The 19,439-nt window shown below is 30.7% G+C and overlaps 1 protein-coding gene across 4 annotated transcripts in view; it reads right to left on the bottom strand.

Moving 5' to 3' along the window:
* LOC105839511 (inactive rhomboid protein 1) overlaps positions 1 to 19,439 on the bottom strand; it is a 137,640-nt gene that overhangs the window by 56,787 nt on the left and 61,414 nt on the right. For all 4 annotated transcript variants that reach the window (XM_028192805.2, XM_028192803.2, XM_028192804.2 and 1 more), the window contains exons 4-6: positions 18,805 to 19,253; positions 17,771 to 18,314; positions 15,716 to 16,219 (exon numbers count right to left, since the gene is read on the bottom strand). In XM_028192805.2, the coding sequence (XP_028048606.1) occupies positions 15,716 to 16,219; positions 17,771 to 18,314; positions 18,805 to 19,253 (1,497 nt within the window). The remainder of the gene's footprint in view (positions 1 to 15,715; positions 16,220 to 17,770; positions 18,315 to 18,804; positions 19,254 to 19,439) is intronic.

The raw sequence follows: 19,439 nt of genomic DNA, 5'->3' as shown, positions 1-19,439 counted from the left end.
TCAATAGATTTTGTCAAAAAGCAGAAAAATATGTATAGTTAAATTATATTTTTAATAAATAAATTCACATTTTTAATTGATTTTCACATATGTGAAATAGCGTGAAATAACTTATAAATAAATCTGTTTTTAATGTGTTCAGAAAAAAATAAAAAAATAAGCAAATATTTTAAGTATTAAAAGTACTATTGTTAGTACTTTTAATCCTCAAAATAAGTAATAATTTCTGGCCAATTTAACAATTTACTAAAAAGGAAAAAGATTATGGAACCCGTAGGAAGATATGGAATACTGCTACCAAATATTCTCAAAATCATTTTTATCATTATTTTAAAAAATTAACGCTCTTTGGCGGATTTTGCACATCAATTTCACAAAAATATCAATATCTTGTATACATAATAGACACAAAAGTATTAAAAGTATATGTAAAAAATCTTTGACGACTTTGCGCATTACAGAAATACTATCAAAGTATTAGAATAAACAATATTAGCTAATAAGTATCGTAAAAGTATAATCAAATTAGGGAATTCATACCAAATTATGGGACTCAGACTCGCGACAGTCGCAAGTGATCCATAATCCTAAATATAGGCAATATACATGTCAAATGCATTTACGCATTACGCCAAACATTAAATTCAATTACGTCATTTGAAAGACACATTCAAGCCCTTCAAGTTATACTAAAGTTAAAAGATTAATACTCGAAATATTTTTTTTAATGTATTAATTTAAATTAAATTAAAAAAACTTAAATTAAGATATTAAATATATAAATATTAAACTATAATAAAAATTAAATATTAAATATAAAAAATATTTGTTAAACAAATAAAACTCATCAATGTTTCGTAAATATTATTAGAAATATACTTGTAACATATATGTATATGTATAATATAATAAATCGATTATAAATAAATTAAAATATTGAAAACTATTAAAAACTAATTATATTTCTGTAGCCTTCGAATAATCCAACATAATAGCTTAATTCCGAAAAACACATATGCATTTCTTTAGCAATAAATGTTGCAAACTACAGATGTTCTCAGAAATATAATACTGGGTACTATAGAAATATAACTGGGCACTATTAATTAATGTTCGCTATGTATATCAAAAGAACTTCTACTGATAAAGTTTTAACTCTATTTTGGATGATGATAAAACTTTATGGATAACAAACTTGTATAAACAAGAATTATGTCACATAAATATTTACTAAATTATTTAAATAAAACAAAATGGTGGTTTATAACTCTTATCTCTTCTTCATATTTCCATTTAATTTATTTATGTCTGTCTTAATATTTACATATCACAATTTTTTTTAATGAGACTTTTGAAGCAAATAGATAAATTTTATTTTGAGGATCAATTTGATTTTATAGATACAAATATCAATTAGTCCTAAGAATAATGAATCTTATTATATTATTTTTTATTCCAAATGTATTTAATTTTCAAGTAACTAGCAGTTATTAAATAATAATTATATTATTAAAAAATTTATGTTATAATTAAAAATTAATTACATATAAATATTTTGTTTTAATTTTTTCCATAAAAATGTATTAATTTAATGTATTTAATTCAATATTTATTAATTCAAATATATATTTAAATATATTAATAAAACTAACAAGTTAATTAGCACTTTAGTCCAGGTCAACCAGGTCTTTTAATTTCATAAACAGGTAAGGGATGCCATTCTTATGTTTATATCAAAAATTCATTTCCCCGAAAATTCTTTGCACGGTCCTGGTTAACCAGATATTAAGGTTAGCAAATTTCATATTGCTTCATTTACAAGAAAGTTTATATTTTGTACAAAGTATTTCGCAAAATATTTATCAACTTTTTTATTTTCTTTATATTTTTATATACAAAATAATGACGTAAGATAATTGATGTAAACAAAACACTAGTTAGTTTAAAAAATATCATTACATACTGCAAATTGGTTTTTTTTCTTAATTGCCATTATTTGCTTTTTTATATCAACTAGAACAACACAGGCGCGCGCTACGCGCGCGCTATTTAGTTTTTTACTTTTTAAAAATAACAATTGCAATAATAATTATATAAATAAATAATTATATACAAAAAGAAAAGAAAAAGAAAAAGAGAAAAAGAGAGAGAGAGAGAGAGAAAGCATACTTACATACATTAATTTATTATCTAATTTTTTTTCTTCTCTCTCCCGGTCTCTCCCCGTCTCTCCCGGTCCCTCCCCGTCTCTCCCGGTCTCTCCCGGTCTCTCCCCGTCTCTCTCTGTCTCTCCCCATCTCTTCCGGTATAGATAACCATTTATACAAATTTGACAGCTGTCAAAATTCAATCGCAATGATTACTCTCGCAACACAAAGTAAGCGCAACGAGAGAACTAATCGGCATCGAGGAAAAGCGACAACAATACTTCGAGAGATGCGAGTATCGATGCCATGCCCTTTTTTAGAAAGGATTGATTTGTATAATTATTTTGCACGTAAAAATATTTTATAAATATTTTAAAGGTATTAAATTGCTAGTTAATTTTTGTTAATATAAATATGTCAGCGAAAAAACTGTGTTTTAAAACCAACGAAGTTGTCGGCGCGCAATATATGCTGGTGATTGTAAATTTAAATGATTAATTATACACGCGAACACTTAGTGTTAGTTTGTATACAGATGTTATTAAAATATATATATTTCTAATTATAAAATCATTCGAATCAATAATAAAAATTTTCTATTAATTATTAAAATATTGTACATTTCATTGTAATGTGTTATAAAATAAAATATAAACTAGATAATAAATTATTGACATTTAATTACATTTTATCTTAATACTTTTAATTTATTACGTAAGATAAAAAAATTGTTTTAAATAAAAAAACTATATTAAAGATATTACTGCATTGAAAAACAAATTTATTTCAATCTAATTATTAGATTAAAATAAATATTTTTTCAAACAGTACCAAGCAGAAGTTTTGTAAAAAATAAATATTAATTATTTTTTACAAAACTTCTGTTTGATACTATTTAAAAAAATATTTATTTCAACCTAGTAAATGTTTTTTCAGTGTATATTAAAGATAGTATAATACTATTAAAAATTAATTAATTAATTAATACATTAATATCTTAAAAATACGTACCATAGAAAATACACAATAAAAATATATGTTACATAAAAATATATATAGAATATATAAAATATAACATATGAAATTCTACATATAATTTTGAATTGTATTTTTTCGGGATTGGATGTGATTTTTGTAAGATCTAATGCATATATTAAAATTATAAATCATTAGTCATATAATCAGTATGTATCATAGTATTTATAATGTTTTTACAGTACTTACATGACGATGATAAAAATAAAATCGACAAATTACAGTACTCGTCTGTAATTACAGACATGCGCTGGTAGATGCAGTGACGCGATGCATTTTATTGTCAGATTTCACTGTAATTGCGTATTTAACTACATTTGCGAGATATTAAAAGAACTGATGTAGAAAAAACACTGGAACGCGTAATGTACAAATACATAATTTCAAGGCACGAATTTTTTATTACCTTTTATAAATTGCGTTTTATAAAATCATAATGCGCTTATTTAAAAAAACCCGTTAGAAAAAAATTATTAAATTTACCATTAAATTATTTATAATTTATAATTATTTATTTAGTCAAAAATTAAATAATTAGTAATTAATATTTAATTAATTAAAGTAGTGCTTTATAGGTTGATTTTTTATTATTTTTATCTGTGTCTTTTTTATATATCAAACTTGTAATTTGTACTGTTGGACATTGTAAAATTTAAAAAAATATACATAAATTTATAAGTGTATAACAATAATAAAAAACAATAAATACTTTATTATAAACAAATAGATATAGTTCAGAGAAGTAAAACAGTTTAAAATATTATACATTAAAATGTATAATCAGTTTTTATAAATATTATATTTTCAGTTTCACGTGAAATTCGTAATCCGCCCGAAAGATGCCGTCATACTTAAATTTATCATATCTTTATCTTATTGAAGATAAATGTCGAATATCGCTTCGAATTGCTGATAAGATAGCTTAGCTTTAGTTCAACACTGATTCAGATTACGCTGGAACTTATCTCATGTATTATTTCAACATTTGGCATTCGCAAAATTAAAGTGTTTAATTACACTTGTACTATTAACGTAACATTTTCTCATCGATACAAGTACCTACGTTATCGATACAAGCTGTGGAAGCCAAAGAAATACATGAGAACGTTCCGAGATAGCGTGCCGAATAACTGTATTTCCTTAAGTCAAGATATTATCTTCCCTTGTTTAAATAAACAGAAAAGCATACAATTTTTACTTGAATATTATCTCAATATGGAAGTTTTCAATCAAATAATTGTCATTAATAAAAAAAGCGTGCCTTTTATTACTTTTCGCGTTACTGTTTCTCCGTAAATCTGTTAATTACACGCGCGAACTATTCAACATTTCATCGTTTTTCACTGTTAGTCACCGCGAGGAAAAACGCAAGGCTCTGTCGAATGTGGGGCAAAGGGAAAAAAACCTGGACGACACATCTCGCGCGCTATAACGGGTGCTCCGTCAGCAAAGACGCGTCGTGCACTGATCGGACGCATGCGTCGCGTCGCGTCGCGTCGTGTTGCACGTGGCAGTGGCCGTCAGCTGTTGGGCGTCAACAAGTCCCGCTAGAAAGGGAGTGGGAGTGGGAGTCGGTTACCAACCGTTCTAAGCGGAATTGCGATCCGCCGTCTGCCTGCAACGAGCGAGTTCAGTTGGGAAAGGGTCGGATCAACGGAAGTTTTATCGATCTCTCTTCACGAGGTGTAATGAAAAAGGGAAGACTAACGACAGACATCGTTCAAGAGAAAACCTGGTATCGTGCGCATCAAGGGCTTGAGAATAATTCGAGAAACATTTATGTTAAGACGTTTATCCGGCGGAATGGCGGGCAAGCGTCCTTAAGAACGAAATACTGATGTTGTATTGTTAAAATTGAATTTATTGACTATTGTTTTATTCTTGATTGCGCGTGAATTATATAATGTAATTCGAGCAATGTTATGATTTATATATATATGTAACAATGACAATAATAAATTTAATTTAAGTCGCTTAAATAAATCATGTAAATAAGTATAGAGAAACACCAGCAACGACTACTAAATCTTCGTGCGCAATAATATTTACATGTAAATTTTAAATACCTTTTCAGTTCTATAAATTGCGCGCACTAGATAGAATATTTTTCGCAATAAAGCCTTCTAAATGTTTCAAGACGCTTTATAAAACATCATTATTAAAATTGAATGATCAATTCGAGATATTTTCGATTTCAGTTTATGATTGTGCTTCAAGTTTAATAATAATCGGCGCCCAGTTTATGGATTTAAATATGAATTAAAAATAAGCTTTTGTTTATGAAGATTTTCAACAACAAACACGTTGTAAATTTATAACAAAATTAATTCTGTCGAGAGTAAGCTTGAGAAGTACGAGACAGTGCGACGAATACAACAACTTGAAACTTCGCAACAAAGAGACTCAGTGAAGGAATACTTATAAATAGATTTAGAAGAAGGAAGAAAGAAGAGATGCTGAAAGAAAGCGTGGAGGGGAGAAGGAGAGGGAGAGAGAGAGAGAGAGAGAGAGAGAGAGAGAGAGAGAGAGAGAGAGAGAGAGAAGGGAGAGAGAACGAAGAACAGAAAAAAGCATGTACGTACGCGTGCGCAACAAAGCTAGTTCAGAACAAAGAGAAAAAGTTAAGAAGAAAGAAGAAAGAGAATATGATAGGAGGCAAAGGAACGAACGTGAAAGGACACGAAGAGAAGTGAAGGTGATAGATATAAAAGAAAATACAACAGAATAAGGACGATGAGAAGAAAGAAGAGACAAGGACTGAGAACAGGATAAATGTGAAGGCTAATGGAGATTCTTACGCAACTCGTTTCATAGGAAATGACGCGCTATAATGGCTGTACCTCGGTCTGTACACAGGTGTACAGTGTATAGCTAGGAAGAATATCATTCTCGTGCAAGCTGAAGGTTCACTTTCACCTTAAGCGAATTAGAACGTTTCTCGGCGCAGTAATCTAAAAAATTATTTTTTATGCGTTCTGTTTGTTTTTTCGAGTTTTCATGCAAAAATACAATTTAACACAAAAGAGAAAAAAGAATGTAATATGCATTGAGAAAGAAATGTTAATTTGAATAAATTTTTCAACCTAATTAAATTTATTCAGTTTAAGTATTTACTCATTTAACCTAAATACATAAATTACTTGAACTTCTATTCAACTATTTATATATTTGATTAAAATATATAAATTCTTAAATTAAAGAAATTTAATCAAGTTGAAAAATTTAGTCGAATTAACAACTTTTTTCTCAGGCAAACACAGCTGAGTCAACATAAAATTCAGCATTTTATAAAATCGTGATTACTACAAAAACAAACGACAGTAACTGTCTTACTCGAAAACGCACTAATACATTATTCCATGACACTCCGTTTATTAAATTTTCTAACTAAAATCCGTAGTCAAGAAACGTCAACGAAGAACTAAATTAATAACTAAATTAATAACTTCTTATAACTTTATCTTCACAAATACTATATAATATTTTTATATGAAATATTGAATTAATATTTCTTAGTCAACAAAATAACAAGACTTGATAAAACAATAAAAAGTAAGTCAGATTTTAATATTACACAAGTAACAACCAATAATAAACAAATAATATTTTGTATCATTTTTTTAGATAATCTAACAATTCTTGCATGATTAATTACAATAACCTATATACAATAATTAATGTACAATAATACATCTTCTATATAAGATATTAAGGTAATGTTTCTTAGTTTTAGTACACTATAATATTATAATACTGGATAAAATGATAAAAAATAAGATACAGATTTTAATATTGTACAAATAACAATCAATAATATACAAATAATAGTATTTTCTAACATTCTTAAACGACAAATAAATATTTATAATAAATTTCACGATAAATTCCAAATATATTCGCCGAAGCTCCAAATTGGAGCCTTCTCCTTACTATTGTATATTTTTGCAATAATCGATTTTGTACGCAGTAATACATAATCAACAATATTTTAAGAGGATACAGATGATGATGGGATCTAATAGGATTCCGCGGTTTGCATAGATTCTGCTAAAAGCCTCCAAACCAGAGGGTTATTATTACATTATCCAACGCATTATTATGCAACCTGCGGCAAGTCGGGGATAGGGCAGCATAGATTTTGTTTATCGTGCAGTGTGCTATTGGCATTATATGTACCAAAGATACATAATCAGGAAATAAATATTATCGTTATGCTATACAATAGTTACAGCAAACATTATCTTAATACCTTTATGACCTTTCGGAAAATTTATAAAAATGTATTTAAAATATCTTTACACGCGCATATGTGTGTGTGCAAGTTTGATGGAAAAAAAAAAGATTTTCAATCACCAAATAAGTCTTTTTCTAAAATCTAGGTTATATCGCCAAATCATCTTCTATCAAAAGTATTACATTGTTAACAATTTTGTTCCGGCAAAAATTAAATAGAACTCAAGAAATATAAATATAAATAGGTATTAAACACACAATTTTAATATACTAGAACAACACAGGCGCGCGCTACGCGCGCGCTATTTAGTTTTTTACTTTTTAAAAATAACAATTGCAATAATAATTATATAAATAGATAATTATATACAAAAAGAAAGGAAAAAGAAATAGAGAGAGAGAGAGAGAGAAAGCATACTTACATACATTAATTTATTATCTAATTTTCTTTCTTCTTTAAAAATATTATACACATAAAAAAGGAAAAAAGAAATACAATGTACACAACATACATAAATCTTCTTTAAAGTAATATGATATTGACACTAAAATGTAACGAAATATTGTCAGCTCTGACTCTTCTTCTTCTTGTTTTTTTTTCTTTAATTAGCTCTCTCTCTCTCTCTCTCTCTCTCTCTCTCTCTCTTTCTCTCTCCGTCTCTCCCGGTCTCTCTTGGTCTCTCCCGGTCTCTCCCCGTCTCTCCCTGTCTCTCCCCGTCTTTCCCTGTCTCTCCCCGTCTCTCCCGGTCTCTCTCAGTCTCTCCCGATCTCTCCCCGTCTCTCCCGGTCTTTCCCCGTCTCACCCCGTCTCTCCCCATCTCTTCCGGTATAGATAACCATTTATACAAATTTGACAGCTGTCAAAATTCAATCGCAATGATTACTCTCGCAACACAAAGTAAACGCAACGAGAGAACCAATCGGCATCGCGGAAAAGCGACAACAATACTTCGAGAGATGCGAGTATCGATGCCATGCCTTTTTTTAGAAAGGATAACATGCTATAATATTATTGTTAACTTTCTAAGAGTAGAAGAAATTTTATATATACATGGATTTTTTTAAAAAACATATTTTTTAAATAATGTTTTTAAATAATGTACTGATAAAGTAATTTTGTTATATTTTTTTAATATAAGCGATTTAACATCATTATTTTGGTTTATTATTTATAAATTTTTTAAATTGTTAATAATTTTTATATTGTTAAACTACCTTTATGAGAAAAAATGCATCCTATACTCATTCTGCTATTTTTTAAAACAAAATCAGTATTCTAAGTCACCAGTGCATGAAGACGACTTGAGACAAATCATATTTCCCATAACAGACAAGTCATAGATATCCCATTATGTTTAGGAATTTTAAAATGCGTCAAATGATGAAGTGATATTTTATATGTCAACTTCATTAATAAAACATAATCTAACAAATTTTTTTTGCCAAAATATAATATGCATAACAAAATAAAAAAAATTAATTAATTAAAATTCAATCTGTTTTTTTCTTATATAAAATGATCACTTCATTTAATTATTCTTAAAGATAAATAATAAATTTAGAATTTTATTTTGAAAGTATATTATATTTTATTTTGAAGGTATATGATCTCTCTCAATCGTGGTAACGTTTTCAAAATCTGATTACATATAGATAGATAATTAAACTATAGTAAAGCTTATACAAAATATTTTATATTGAGCATTCAATATGTTTATAATTTGTAAAATAATTTTATACCTATCATTCAATGTTTCACAAATGTTAAACATAAGTATTGAATGATAAATATCTTCTACAAATATTTTTCTTTTTTATAAACGTTCCAAATCACTTATAAAAACAAATGTTTTTATTATACATTATTTATAAAGAAATTCTAATATTAGTATAAGTATCTTACAGAACATCTATGCTATATGTATACACACATAGTGTGAAATATCTGGTTTTCAGTTAATTTTTTGGAGTTATTAAATATTGCATGATTTTATTTCAATTTAATTTACGCTTGCAAATGTTCCTGTAAGAATCAATCTTACTTACTATAATTTTTATAATTGTTTATTCTTAAAAGCATTTAGATTTTAGTCGAAATTATTTGAAACTTTGACATCTTCGATTTTCATAATAAGCATAAGCATTTTTTTAAATAATAATGATAAAAATATAATGTATATTCATCACTCTTTCATACAAATAAAATTCAGGCAGTTACCCGGCCATTTTTGTCTTATAGGCTCTCGTTTTTTAAAACCACTAGCTCTATATGTATAATTCTAAAGCCCATTCACTAATCTCTTTTACACTTTTTATACTTTCAATACTCAGCTCCCTTCCTCTTTCGCATGTACTATATGTCATTTCATTTTACAGTTGCTGTTTTGTAAGACTGTAAAGAGTTAATTTTGATTGCAGTCACTAAAGTGCAGTGCAAACTAGAGAAAACATTGTGATGTTTCATCGCTTCTCCTATCCCTATTCTATATCCCAACCTTTCTTCTCGGTTCAAGCTTTTTGTTAATTCTATTCATTGGTCATCTGAAGAACTTTTATTTTATCTGTCGTACAATTGATATCAATCTATTATTATCTAATAAATTCCTATAAAAATAGTGTTATACAAATATCTACTCAGTTATTTCTAAAAAACAAAATTAATTTAACTGTACAAGCTTTACCTGTTTTTCTTATTTGAAAGTTTTATTTATATCCTATTACTCAAATCGTTAAACTTTTGTTCTCTTTTATATGTAAGGATATATAAGGATCATATTTTTTCGATTTTAATATGATCCCTCTCAGAAGAAACGCAATGATTTGTTCTAAGCTTACAAAAAGTTAAGAGGTAGTTTTGAACTCGCGCTCTTAAGATCCATTCCCGAAGAGAACATGAGGGCAAACAACTCTGAAAAAAAAAGCCTGAAGAGCCAATAAAATAGTCTCAATAATATGTATATTTTTTTCTACATTTATTTTATAAAGTAAAGATTATTATTTTTAAGCACCATTTTAATATTGCATATTTAAACCACGACAAATATTATATACATTTATTTCTAATTAAACAACGCACGCCATTATGTCGATTACATCGATACGACGTAACATAGACAGTTTGTGCATCGAAGATACCCAATTGTTAGATGCCTTATCATTAGACGATACGAACGTGACCGGATCCATATGAATGTGACCGCACTTCGAACGCGTCAAAACGCGTTTATGGACAGGATAATGGCAAAATCATCGGCGGAAACCCCAAAGGACATTTGCTCATAATCACGAAGATAACCACAAGATAGATTTAGTTTTCATATGCCGCCAGCAAACCAATGTTGAATACTTTTGTTTCTAAAAATTTTTACAGATTTATCTTGATTAGAAATAAAACCGTGCAAGCTCACTAGATTGCAATTTAATTTCTTCAATTCACATATAAAAATCAAATAATAAAAAATCAAATAATATCACATCAAGAAAATGTAATTTTGATCACATCAATCTAGATATATGTCAATAGTTGCCAATAAGATTGTCAATTACTGTTAATATAATTTTCTTTTTGTAGAAAAAATAAATTTCGTCGTTATTAAATTAATATTATTTTAATTTCTTATATCATTATATATAATACAGTCAATAAATAATCGCAAAAGTAATATAATTTACAAACAAAACGATTAGACAAGTTTGAAACAAAGATTGTACGTTTCTCAATAAATAGCATTATTTACGTGTCACTTACAGTTACATACAGAAATCTGAAAATTATTTTATATATAGATATCCGAATAATATTTAAAACATGTTAGAACACTCAAATTGTTAGAAGTCAAAGTGCCACTTTTTGCAGAATTACGACATGCTTAACGTTAAAATTTATCTACTAATCATTTTAATACACAAAATTATTTTCAGCTAAATTTTTAGATACGTTAACAAAACGTTCTTTTCTACTGTATTTTAATTTTATCATTATAGTAATTTATGGTAATAATATTTGATATTATGTCATTAAAAATTAATTATTATATTATTTGTATTTTATTTATTATCATAATTTATTATTATAATGTCTAACATTTTGTTATTCTAATTCATCTAGTTTTAATCATGTCAAATTGAAACTTTGGAGAATAAAAGAGTTTTATTAGTACTATTTAAAAAGTGAAGAAGTATAATATCGAATTTCTTTTATCTTGCTTCTATATTTTCTGAAAAGTCCATACTTTGTCCTACATAGAATCTAATGCGTGTTATTTTCAAAAATAGATTATATTAACAGTGATTATCTTTTACATAATATTAGAAGAGAAGACATAATGATTTTTCCAAGAATTTTCTTTAACTCAATATTTGGCTAAATATTATGATGGTACGTCCAAATTTTGGTTGCTGCATTAAAGACAGAATAGCGTCAGAAATTTTGTCGCTGTGGTCGTTAAAGGACGAGGGAAGAGCGAAAGGGTGGTACAGGGATGATAGGCGGGTGAGGATAAAATCCTTAATTGAAACTAACATGACGACGGCCGGTGTCAGATTGCAATTTCGTGCGACGGGGCCAGTTAAACTCACGAGCACGACATAATTACCGAAGTTGCCAGCAGCTCGTGGAACATTGTCGTTACCGGTGCAAGACAATGCCCGGATGCTACCCCTTACGACTTCCGGGTCATTCGTCTACCCCGGTTTACCCCTCCTTCCCCCCTCATTCCATCTACCATCAGTCTCGTCAACCCTCACTATTACGAGCAAATCGTACTGCAGTAGTCTGGATTAATTTGGATAAAAGTTGAATGAAGAAGCGAAAGAATGGACCAACTCCATGAAAGTCTGCGAAAACTGTTCGGGCATTGTCGCCCTTCACGTTGTGGTTAATTCCATGGAGAAGTTTAATAAATATTAATCATGTTGCAATAATAAGTTATCCAAAACGCCGAATTATTATTTTATTTTGCATTCCTTATTTTTCAAGGAGATTTCGTTATAGATCACATTAGTTTTTATGCATAATTAATCAATATGGATAATAACGCAATATGGTGTCATTACAATATTCTGTGAGAGAATCTTTTTACGCTCTTCACATTTGTCAAAATAATAAAATAGTAAAAAAAATGTCGACAAACACTACAAGAAACTCTAATAAACCTTTCTATTAACGTATCAGATCGTGTTGCCATGTTCAAAAGTATCCAGTTCTGGCCTATAATTTGTTTTTACGTATCTGACGATCCCTCATCGATTATCAACCTTATTGAGTTTTATTCTCGGCGCCTCTCCGACTTTTAAATGGGCGGCAATTTTTAGCGCAAATCGGAATTTAGGACGCGAGTCCGCATTTGGCGCGAAAGACAAAAGCCTCGAAAAGGTCACGCACACTTTCGTCGCGCAATCAGGTTAATGGAGTATCACCGGCCCGTTTTTATCTTCCATACTAAGAGATCGTTTTAACGATCACTCGAGCATCCTCAATGACGAAGAAGAACGTGTCCGCTGAGCCTCTTTTAGCGACGTAGTTTATTACGCCGATCGATTTGTTACATTGGACGAAATAATGCACCTATCTATTGCGTGTTCTTGCATGAAAAGAACGGTTTTGCCGAAGTACCTATAAATTTAGATATGAATCTGAATTTAATTTAGATTATCAATATCAAAATAATTATGCAGGACGTTTATGATAATAATGTTTCAAAAAATTTTGACATCTTACGTAATTTAAACCTCTTATACTCAACCCAGAAACTTACAGCATCATTGTTATAACATTGCATATTATTCAAGAATTACGAACATGATCGAAAAATCATAGGCAAGTAAGTAATTTTAATCTTGCATTTTTCTTATTGCTATGCAGTTGTCTGAGGATTTTATGTTTGTAAAGATAGTAAGTGTAGATCTTGCTTAATGTGTACCTGCAATTTATTTTTGTTTATTCGTCTTATCATTTGTGTACCTTTTTTTCAAAAATGGACTACGAGAGAAAGTGGCCAATGGACTACGAGAGAAAGTGGCCAAGGTATACTTATATTTACATATGTAAAAGTATAGTATATTGTATTATAAATGCGAAAAGTCGACTATTTTCTTCAAGTGCGTTCACCCGCATAAGTAAGGAAATTGCCAATCCGCACATATAACACACAATACTTTTTATCACCTATGCGTTGAAGTGTCCTTAAGTGTGAATTAACAGGTTATTGGGTTATGATTAGGGTTAGATTAAGTTATATTAAGTTTGTGAAAACGACGAAGCGTCAAAAGTTACCGGGTGCGTATCGCGGGATGGCGATGAAATGTCGGTAACAGTCGATAATTCTTGCAAGAATTTGTAAGAAGTTGCCATACGTGTGTCGCGAGATGACGTATCTGTAGTACGACGCGAGTGTCAGAATGAAGGGGAAGATGTGACAAAGTAATCAAACGTGTAGAATTTGGGAGAAATAGTCGTGCGGAAATGATTGCTGCATGACTTTTCCCTACGTTTGATCGGTGAAGGAATGAATTACTTGTAAAGAAAGTGTTATACAATCGGCGACTTTGCGATAGAGGATCACGATTCACGAAAAAAGGACCCTTTTCGACGCACATGTAACAAAAAATTTATTTTTACTCAACTTAAAAATCAAGTTATTATTTTTATAATAATCAAACAATCTGCAAAAGTTAATTTATAACTGAAGGTAAGTTAATATTTGTAAAAATATTTACGTAGTAATTTATTAATAAATAATAATTTTTCTTGAGCTATACGTACGAAAGTATAAGTATGGAAAGATAATAAGTATGATATTACCATTATGTTATAAATTATTACAAAAATGTATACATTACATTTATATAAAAACTATAAATATACCATTATTATTATTATTTTCTATCAATAAAAATATATTTTTGCATCGAGAGTAGTCCTTTTCTCACTTCATACCCAACATTTCGATGTACAGGTAACAAAAAATGGTGTGTGCGACATGTGCGAATTGGTTATTTGCCCTATTAGATGTATTATTTATGTAATTTTATAGTTTTTTACTATGTACATGTTTATTTTACAGATCCAAAACAATTTTTAGTATTTAAATTTATACGTACTTTAGCCAAACCATTCTTTCTGTTTGTAATTATTAATATGCGCTATTTTGTTTCTACTATTCCACTGTTTAGAAAAATGTCCTCGATGATATCATTTCATAAGAAGAGGAAAGGAGGAGAAAGAGAAATTAGAACCGTTTTTAGTTAAATCCGAATGCACAATGAGGGGTGAAGAAAGCGCTGTGTTAAACCAAAATCTCTTGGGTTTGCCATCGGCCCCATAAATAACATTTATCCCTCAATTAGGAGGCTCTTCCATTCTAATTCGTAAGCTTTATTATACAGGCGCATTATTACTCAAGCATGTGCATTGCGGAAGCTATCCCATTTTACCTAGTCCTTCCCCCCTGACACTCCACTCCTCGCCTCTAATCCTCAGGTTACACGCGCAAGCTCTCAACACACGCTATAGCTTTCGCTTGTTCTTAAACTCGCCGCAATCAATATTTCTCTTTTTTGCGACGATTATGCCGACGAGCGATTTATATCAAAATTTGTGGCTAATCAGTAGTGAGAAATGTATATCTCGTGTGTTTTTGAGGAATAAAAAAAGATTAAGATTCGTATGTTTCGAAAATTACAACGTCTTTTTAACAACGCGGTTATCATTGGAAGTAAAATTTTGAACTTTCTATCACAAGACAAATATTTTGCTTTCTGTAAGAGACTAGTATTCATAACTTTTTCTGTTATTCATAGCTGTTTTTATATCAAAATCGTCTTAAATAATATCTTAAGATATTTATGCGACTATGCGATTGGTTATAATACCTTAAGTACTTAAGACGATCTTAAATATAAGAATCGACAGCATAGATCTCCAAAAATGTTTACAGGACGTCCTAAGAACGTTCATACGTCCTAAGGATACTCCCCAGGATCTCATTCTTTTGATAAAGTATGCTGTATTGATATAAATACTTAAGTATACGGAAACTGCCTAATATTATTACATATGTCCTATGTTTTATTATTAAAATAAAAATATTTTTATTAAAAACAAATTAGCACAAAAGTGAAGTATTATCCTTTCATTTTAATAAATACAGAGCTACATTTTCAAAGCTTTTTACGTAATCCTATACTTTTCATAAAACACATTTGGATTCAGCGATTTGAAACTTTTTCCTCGAATCTCGAATTTCCCATCAAAAACAAAACTGTCTCTTAATTTAACGGCGCTTGCGCAGAGTACTCACCATGAAGAAGTCTGCGTGGGTATCGCCGGTAGTGTTCCAGGAGGCAAGGACCTCCTCATCTGGCAGCAGGCTCTGCCGTTGGCGGAGACGTCTCCGCAACAGGCGGCTGGATTATTCGCACACACGTGACGACTGACGCCAGCAGACGTCGTAGTCGTCGTGGCGCCGACCGTGCTGGCGCTGCCGCTAGCTGCGCCAAATTCCACCGTGGAAGCACGCACTTTGGGCCTCAACAGCGGCGACGTGGCGAACGTCTCGCGCTGGTTGGACGTCGTACTGCTAGAACTGCTGGACCCGGGGCTCCCACCCATCCGACCGGACGTTGCGTATGCGAACCCGCGGAATCGAAAATGCGACTGATACGGGTAACCGGCGGGCGGCGGTAGCCGATAATGGTGATGAAAGCCAAGGTCGCGACGCATATATGGATCGCCTGGATCGCTCGCGGGCACATATCGATCGGTTGGCGTGTGCGCCGCGGGCGGCACGTATCTGTCCACGTACCTGAATAATCATAAAAATCAAGCTTTCAAAGTCTACATGTATTATAAATCACAAGAGCTTTGGATGAGAGTCAAAAGTTCTTTATCATTTTAAAATGAAAACTTTCCGATAAAGTTATAGAAGACCTTGTTCTCTAAGGATTTCATCGAATTCGACTTTGGCTTCAAAACAGCGAATCCAATATGACAAATCCAACATGACTAAATTTTAAAAAAATAATCTGATTATCATAAAACTTAGTTTTAGAAGATTCTTGAGACTGTTATTATTGAGACCAAATTTAAATGTAATAAAAATTAATTGAATTTAAATGTAAAAATGTAAAAATTTTAAAGAATATTAATCTTTGTATTTAACTAATCATATATTAAATATACAAAAAGTATTTTAAATCCGTATCATAACTTCACAAACCGATTCTTGGTGTCATTTATAGTTTTAACAAATATGTCCAAAGATAGCTTAAAACTAACCAGTTTTTAAGCGATGCAGAAACGTTAAAGTTTCTCAAGAAATCATATTTTCTTAAATATTTCAAGTTATATATCTGGACATAAGCATAAATAAATCATAAAACTTTGGATCTGATAGAATTTAATAAATTCGTCAAATCGGTATAAAAATATTCCAATAGTAGCAGAGAGAGAGCATAACTTCAATTTTGATTCTTATTATGCACAGTCTTTAAACGGTGATGAATTTCAGTTAGCGTTATGTTTTTAACACTCAAAAATTCAATTACTACATGTTGTTATGTAAACACCATTAACAGTATAAATTATGGAATAAGTAACATATTTGTAAATATGTTTTGTACCGATCAGTAGTTAATTGTTTGCATAACACTGATAAGTTTCAAATAAAGCGAAACTAAAAGTTTGAAGTTACGTAGCAATGTTAAAAATAATCTTAAACCGACTTTTATGATAATCTAATTGATTTTTGAGAAATTTTGTCTCTCATATTGTAGGAGCCACTATTTTGATTATAAATTTTTTCACTTAGATGCGAATAAACCACTATCAATCAAATTAATCCACTAAACCAAATTTCATGAAAATCAAGCAAACAATTTATAAAATAAAAGGGGATGGCATCTTCAAAGTATTAATAGAAGAAAACCATTTGTGTCAGAAATAAACTGACATAAATTTCGATTTTACATTCGTTCAATTACACTTTACAAAAATAATTATCATTTATTAATATTTTTTAACATTTATATCACAAAATTATTATACTTTTATGTAACTTCATTTATTTTTAAATTTTTGTAAATAAACCAAATAATATTTTATTACTACAATTGAAAGTAACCAATAAAATGTTATTAAAATTAAAAAAAAAACGTTTCTAAAAGTTTTTTAAATTTTATATGCTTAATTACCTAATACTTATTTATCGAGTTTTTGTGGAATCTTATACATATATAAGATCACTACGTCAATAAATTTAAAAAAAAAGCACAGAGAAGATGTATTGAAATCAATTTTTTCAAAATCGATATGTATTACAAAATATATAATAATCTTTTATCGTGTTGATTTTTACCTGTCCGGGTAGAGCACTTCTGGAGGAGGCTGGGGCACATATCGTTCAACTGGGGTATGCGCAGTTGGAGGCACGTAACTCACATTGGACGAACAGTAAGTGCGATCGGTGGAGGACGTCGCGACAGTATTGGCGCAAGAGATAGGTGTTATGCGACCAGTGTATCTATCCTTAGGCTTCGGCAGGGATAGATACTTATCGGCGGCGTTACGCGCCGGCGAATAGCGATCAGCAGGAGTATGAAAGCGATCAGCTCCGGAAGTAGTCTGAAATCGGTCGCCGCTGCTGCCGGTGGTAAAATACCGGTCTTGGCCGAACTGATGATCGTTCTGACTACCGACCGAATAGCGATCGTAGCTGCTTTGAACTGATTTCGAGACGAGATATTTGTCGGTGCTCTTCGTGTTTTGATAGCCACTACTAGTAGCGCCGCGGTGAACGTTTGATGACGCTTCGGATGTTGGTGAGATTGATGTGAAGCGCTCGTTAGAGGCCGATGATTGGGTGCCAGTGGTCGTTGTGTAGGGTGAGTGATACCTGGAGCCTAAATTTTGAAAGAAGAAATGATATTGTGATTGCAATTTTTTAATTGTAAAAACAAAAGTTTCCGAAATATGGAAAAAGACATAAAACTATTTCAATTTCAGTGAGTTTCAAACTCACAATGCGTAGAAGTTATATAGATGCATGTGTGACCGGATACGATTTCAATTTCTTTTATTTATGTATTTATTATTTTTTTAAAAGACTACTCAGCAAATATTTGGATCAAAAATCTTGCAACTGTAAGAATTTTAATGCTTCTATAATATCTATTTCAAAAATTCTTAATATATATATTAATGTATATAATAAATATTTATTGTATCCCAAGATCTCGCAAAGTGAATTTTAGAACATAAAAATATAAGTGAAGCGCTTAGTATTTAAAGTGACCAAACAGAAATGATCTATGAAACTAAGAATGCAATGAAGGATAAAATTGATATCAGTTTTTTAACTCTTTATTTAGGAAAAGCTAGATGTGCACTTACTTGTCTCTGACGAAGAGGATGACGAAGAGGACGTCGGCGCCAGCAAACGTTCCGTGGAAGAGACAATGTAGCGCGACGTCTCGGCACTAGATAGTCTGCTGTCGTGTGCGGGTGACGATCCAGCCAGATATCGATCACTGGAAAACCTGTCAATCGATCGCGATTGATTGCAGCGCTGTAGAGCCAGGTCGTTAAAACGATCGTTGCTGGACACGTATCGTGTCTGACTGCCGACTTCCGAGAAACCAGAGTATCGGCCAAAGTCGGCGGATGCTGGAGAGCCGATAGACCGATCGGTATACTTTTGACAAACCGTCTCGACTCCTCTGTCGGTGTAGAGACGTCGATTTTGTTCGTTACTGCTGGAGGAAGTTTGAAGTGACGAACGGTCTGACGATGATGAATAGCGCTGATGCGCGCTCTCAGGATTAGGCGAATTCGAGAGGAACCTACAAATATTTCAAATAGAAGAAGTCAAATAAATGCAGTATAAATATAGAAATAAAGCACGGTTTATAACTCATAAAGTTGTAAATTAAGATACCTGTACCCAATATGTCCCTCCCCCCTAAGCTTTGGAGATTTTTCTAATTTTTTTATGAATTCAAAACTCAAAAATAAAAGTCAGATTTAAA

The sequence above is a fragment of the Monomorium pharaonis genome, chromosome 5 (genome assembly GCF_013373865.1).
Source record: "Monomorium pharaonis isolate MP-MQ-018 chromosome 5, ASM1337386v2, whole genome shotgun sequence".
NCBI lineage: Eukaryota > Metazoa > Arthropoda > Insecta > Hymenoptera > Formicidae > Monomorium > Monomorium pharaonis.
The sequence above is the reverse complement of the archived record's forward strand: the minus strand, read 5'-3'. Positions and strand labels throughout refer to the sequence as shown.